General features: G+C 47.6%; 1 protein-coding gene across 1 annotated transcript; it reads left to right on the forward strand.

Moving 5' to 3' along the window:
- Positions 1-644: 644 nt before the first annotated feature.
- On the forward strand, positions 645-2,654 carry LOC119294810 (zinc finger protein CONSTANS-LIKE 16-like). Its single transcript, XM_037573081.1, has 2 exons — positions 645-1,736; positions 1,844-2,654. The coding sequence occupies exons 1-2, from the start codon at positions 774-776 to the stop codon at positions 2,114-2,116; spliced, it is 1,236 nt and encodes a 411-aa protein (XP_037428978.1). The 5' UTR covers positions 645-773; the 3' UTR covers positions 2,117-2,654.
- The last annotated feature ends 3,504 nt before the right edge of the window (positions 2,655-6,158 follow it).

Here is a 6,158-nt window from a genome sequence, read left to right on the forward strand (position 1 = left end):
TATTTTTTAAAGCCTACTAGTTAAGTCTTAATTAGTAGGCTTCTAAACAATTAAATTTAGTTAGGCTTCAAGAATAAAGTGGGTAGGGAGTAGTTTATTCTAGAAGCCAGCAAAAGAACTGGCCTTAGCGTGTGAGTGTAATCTCGTGCACTCTCCTTCGCTTCACAAAGAGTCTTATGTATCAACTTGTCGAGTCAAGCTAACTGTACCTTGGCGCCCTAACAAGTTTGAAACTTGTTCGAAAAAGATTCCAAAAAAGGGCTCATTTCAAAAGAGAAAAAGATCATGATTCTACGCGGGTTGATGATGAGTCACCAGCGATCAGCACCATCACAAGCTGCAGCCCCATGGTCGTCGCCCATCCCCCACGGGGCCCGCCGGAAATCCAAACGGCGTGACAGCTCGCCCAATAGAATTCATCCTCTCCGGATTCCGCGCGCCCGCCAGCCAATCAGCTTCGAGATAACCACCTCCCTGGGTCCCGCCCCTCCCCTCCAGCCCACTCCCGTCGGGCCACGTCGTCGAAAAGGCCCTGCCAGGCCCACCGGCCCGCCCTTTTACCCGAATCACCCACACACGAACCCACGGGCGCTGCAGCGTGGGCCCGGGGTCGCCGTCCGGGCTCGCGGTTTAATAGAGGAAAAGGGCTCCGACCTCTCACCCCACACTGCTCTGGGTTAAGCGCTCGCTTAACTCTACTGAGCTAGTGTCAGCGGGGCAGGCGCGAGGGTGCCTAGCTAGCTCGGTCGCTCGTGTCTGACCTGACGAGATCGATGGCGAGCGCCGGCGCGGCGATCGGAGCGCGCGCGGCCCGCGCCTGCGACGGCTGCATGCGGCGGCGGGCGCGGTGGCACTGCGCCGCGGACGACGCCTACCTGTGCCAGGCGTGCGACGCCTCCGTCCACTCGGCCAACCCGCTCGCGCGGCGCCACCACCGGGTGCGCCTCCCCTCCTCGTCCTCGCCGGCGGCCACCTCCTCCCTCCAGCACGCCGACCCCGACGAGCCCGCGTGGCTGCACGGGCTCAAGCGCCGGCCGCGCACGCCGCGGTCCAAGCCCGGGACGGTGGGCAAGCACGGCGCGCCCGCCGCCGCGAAGGCCGCGGCTGCCTCGGCGGTCCCCGATCTCGAGGCGGAGGACTCCGGCTCCGGCATCGTGGGTGACAACGACGACGTCCACGGCGTGGAGGTCGACGACGAGGATCTCCTGTACCGCGTCCCGGTGTTCGACCCCATGCTCGCCGAGCTCTACAACCCCATGCCGGTCGACGAGTTCCGGGAGCCTCTCGAGCAGAAGCCCGCCGTCTGCTGCTTCTCGTCGCTTGCCAAGCAGCCGTCGTCGGAGTACGCCTCGGGCGTGGCCGGGGCGGCAGACGGGTTCACCGGTTTCGACGTCGTGCCGGACATGGAGCTCGCCAGCTTCGCCGCGGACATGGAGAGCCTGCTCATGGGAGGAGTAGAAGAGGGGTTCGACGACCTGCGGTTCTTGGACGAAGAGAAGCCCCAGCTGAACCTTGACTTCGACATGGCGGACTTCGATGATCAGAGCACCGCGGCGCCGGCGCCGGAGCAAGAGTCGTTAGAGGACAGGAAAAGGAAGCGGTCGGACTCGGGGATGATACTTAAGCTCGACTACGAGAGGGTCATCGACTCCTGGGCCCATGACGGCGGCTCGCCGTGGTTCTACGGCGAGCGCCCCCACATCGACCCCGGTGATGATTCCTGGCTGGAGTTACCGGTAAGCACTTGTCCTTGCTCCTAACATGTGATCTATGCACTTATTTCACTTCTGTACACATAAACTTGTCGTCTAATCAAGCTCGATCTGTTGCTTGGCATGGACAGGCGGGGAGCCGGGGGTTCGGGCTCGGCGCAGCGGTGACGGCGGTGACCGGCGGCGAGCGGGAGGCGCGGGTGTCGCGGTACCGGGAGAAGCGGCGGACGCGGCTGTTCGCCAAGAAGATCCGGTACGAGGTGCGCAAGCTCAACGCCGAGAAGCGGCCGCGGATGAAGGGCCGGTTCGTGAAGCGCACCGCGCTGCCACCGCTGCCGCCGCGGCCGCCGATGGTGCTCGCGGGCCACGGCCACGGCGGCGCGCACGGGCGCTTCCGTTTTTGAAAGCAAGCGCTCGACCGTTCGTCCGTGGATGCAGATGCATGCATGCATGCATGCCTGTGCATGCTCGAACGATAATCCGCTAATAAAATACTACTTCACCTACGTAGCTCTCGTTTTTTCTTGCTAGTTTTGAGCAGAAACCTCACCACGTACGTACGACTGAATATACACTTGTAGAATTTCATGTGCAAAGTATAGTAGCTATGTACCACAAGTCTTTGTATATACGCTCAATGGTTTAGGGTTGTTGTTGTTACTTTCGTCGTTTTTGTAAGGAATGTGTACTGATTACAACGGTTGTACTGTAGATGTTGATCTCAAAACGTAGGAGATACATTCATGGTACGATAGAGTTAGGGTAAGGGCTTGTAACTGAGAATGGTAGAGAGGAAGATCAAGCCTAGTTCGTGTATGTCAATGCATGCCTTCAAGCCTTCCATTCCTGATGTGTTGGGTAGCCTCGAACCAGGGCACAATCTATGAATCACAATCACAATGTGCTTATTTACAAGTCTACATATATATATGGTGTTTTCTACTGGTGTAAAGGTTGCATGTCTTTTTTTTTCTCGATCGAAGGCTTGTACCATTATTTGGATCTAAACGTCTTGACACTTTGTATGTAGATATATATGAAATTTTTCGCTAGCTTTGCATCTAGTAGCTATAGACTGAAGAGCATGCCACTCACATATCTTAACGCCTCTTGGATTCAAACAATTTCTAAGGGCTCATTCGGTTTATAGGATTTCCGATCATAGAAACAGGAAAAGTAATGATTAGGGTGGCCTCTGTTCCTTAGGCTTTGGTTCAATAATGGTAAACACAACCGTAATCGGAATGGGATTGCGTAGGATGTACTTCACATATTTGTCGGAAATCCTCAGCGTAATTTATAATCTCCACATATTTATTTTGCTGTGACAATGCATCGAAAACTGCTAAACCAGCTCTTTGGATCGTCTCTTTGAAATTCACGGAAATTTGAAGAGAGATGAGGTTCATGCAACCAATCTCGTGTTACAATTCTTTCAAAATTCCTCTGGTTTGAGTTATCCAGTAGGATGTCTATTTATACAACCTGATTCATATGGTCATAGGGGTATCCATAAGAAAAATTCTAATGAATTAAAATCCTAACCCTTTGCTTCAACAAGTACATGGTCATAGGGGTATCCATAAGAAAATTTCTAATGAATTAAAATCCTAACCTTTGCTTCAACAAGTAAATTCAGATCATGTTACCAATCAACTTCTGCGATGTGGTGTATAGGTTATTTCAAAAATGGTTGATGCTCGCTTGAAGATAATTCTATCAGATATCATCAGCCCAACTCAGAGTGCTTTTGTGCCTAGAAGAATGATTACAGAAAATATTTTAGTGGCAAATGAGTGTTCCCACACAATAAAGAAGAAAAGGGCGGGTAAAGAAGGCTTGTATGCTATCAAACTGGACATGCACAAAGCATATGACCGAGTGGAATGGTGCTATTTAAAGGAAATTTTGTTGAAACTGAGATTCCAAGAAAATTGGGTGGATTTGTGTATCCTCTGTGGAGTACCGAGTTCGTTTTAATGTTGAAGAGACTGAGAGTTTTAAACCTACTGGAGGATTGAGGCCCGGGGGGGAGGGGGGTCCTCTCTCTCCCTACTTGTTCTTGTTATGTACGGAGGGCTTGACCTCCCTCTTAGCTAACACGGAGAAGGGTGATATTCCCGGTATTAAGGTTAGCCGAGACGCCCCTTCAATTTCCAATCTGATCTTTGCCGATGACTCTTTGATCCTTATGCGAGCCAACACCATGAATGTGGAGGCTTTGAGCTTAGTTATGGATTCTTATTGTGCCGCCTCTGGGCAAATGGTAAGTGTCAAAAAATCTAACATATTTTTAGCCCCAATGCAAACGTGGAAGACAAGGCGCAAATTTGTACTATTTTGAATATTCTCACTGAAGCACTCAATGATAAATATTTGGGTTTGCCTGCCAATGTGGGTATGGACAAAAGTGGTTGTTTTATTTTCCTGGTTGATAAATTATTATGAAAAATAGTGCATGGAAAGAAAAAGTATTATCTCCTGAGGGAGGGAAATTTTGCTCAAACCTGTTGTACAAGCTATTCCCACCTATGCCATTTTTGTCTTTAAAGTTCCTACAGAAATTTGCAAAGGAATCATTGACGCGATGTCGCAATTTTGGTGGGGTGACGAGGACAATCAAAAAAGGATGCATTGGATGGCGTGGTGAAAGATGTGTGTTCCAAAAGACCAAGGATATATGGGCTTTAGAGATATAAATTGTTTTAATCTGGCATTGTTAGCTAAACAAGCTTGACGTCGTTTGGATAATCCTGATTCCTTAGGTGCAGAAATCTTGAGAGCCAAGTATTTCCCTGAGGGTGCTTTGATGAACGCAAGTTTAAGAAAGGGCTCCTCTTTCACGTGGCAAACATTATGGTGCGAGTCAACTCTCTCAGAAATGGTTATATATGGTGAGTTAGAAATGGACAAACTATTGATATTTGGCGAAATGCTTAGGTCCCGAATTGTGCAAATAGGAAAATTATTACTCCTAGACGAGGGCACCTTCTGCCAAAGGTTTATTATGATCCTATTGATCCCGTCATGAATTTTTGAGATGAAGATTTGATGAGACAAACGTTGTGGCCAATTGATGCTCAACGAGTCCTTGTGATTCCCCTCCCTATGCATAATATGCCGGATTTCATTGCTTGAATACAAAAAATGGTTTATTCACTGCTCGATCAGCTTATTTGAAGGAATGGAAACAACAACACGGGAGGAAATTGCAATACACAAATGGTATGGGTAGAAGCAAGGTCAATCCTATTTGGGATAAGATCTGGAAATTAGCTTGTCCAGCAAAGGTAAAAATATTTATTTGGTGTACAAATCCTCGCATGTCGTGTTACGCTTGCCAATGGACACATGAAAGTTTTGCCCATTTGCCCATCATGCTCGAATGGGCCAAAGGATATAAAACATGTTGTTTTTGTGTCGGAAGGCAAAAAAAGTGTGGGATAAGTTGGGGATGTACAACGCGATTAAGAAAGCTTGTGCTATTGATCATGCGGGAGAGGCAGTACTTGAATAACTACTCATGTCACAGCAAGAACTATCTATTTTGGGCCTCAATGCGCGTGAATTGATCGCTATAACTTCTTGGCATTTATGATGTGATAGATGTAAGCTGGTTCATGAGGGTAAGTTTCAAGAGGGGCGTACGAAACCTCGATGGGGATTCAAGTTATAACGGCAAACTATGTAACTGCCCACTCCCCTAATACTACTAGGAGAAATGGAGGATGGAGCAGACCTCCTAAGGGGTTTGTTAAGCTGAATGTGGATGCTCATGATCTGCTTAGGGGCACAATCGGTGATGTAATCAGGGATAACAAAGGAAAATTCATTGTTGAAGGAAATTGGAAGATTGATTGGTGTGCTGATGTTTTGACAGCGGAAGCGTTGGCGCTTAGGTTTGACTTATTATGGCACAAAAGGCAGGCTGCAATCGTCTCATGATTAACTCTGATAACATGGAAGTTATTGACACGATGAAGAATAGAGGACATTCTGCAGGAGTGGCGACGGCAGTTTTTGATGATTGTTGTTTTATGGCAGGTGATTTTTCTCTTACTAGTTTTGAACGTTGTAATAGGGAAGCGAATAAAGTAGCTCATGAATGGACGTGAAGTATCTGCTCCCGAGCTCAAATGCACCCTGATGAATAGTAAAAGAAAAGTAAAATAATTCAAAATATTCTGAAATTATTTTGTGGTAAATTTTGACAAAAAATTTGTATGCTTGCAAAATTTCAAACACGAAAACACATTCGAGGAAGTCATGAAAAAAGCGATGCTCCAAACATGCTAGTTTTGAAAACATTTTGGAGTACTTTTTGTTTGCCACAACTTCCACGAATGTCATTTCATGCTGAAATTTGTTAAACATACAAAACATTTTTAAAATTTTATCATCATTTTTTTAGAATTTTTTCTATATATTTTTTATTTTCTTGTGGTG

This window comes from Triticum dicoccoides, chromosome 4B, assembly GCF_002162155.2.
Source record: "Triticum dicoccoides isolate Atlit2015 ecotype Zavitan chromosome 4B, WEW_v2.0, whole genome shotgun sequence".
Lineage (NCBI taxonomy): Eukaryota > Viridiplantae > Streptophyta > Magnoliopsida > Poales > Poaceae > Triticum > Triticum dicoccoides.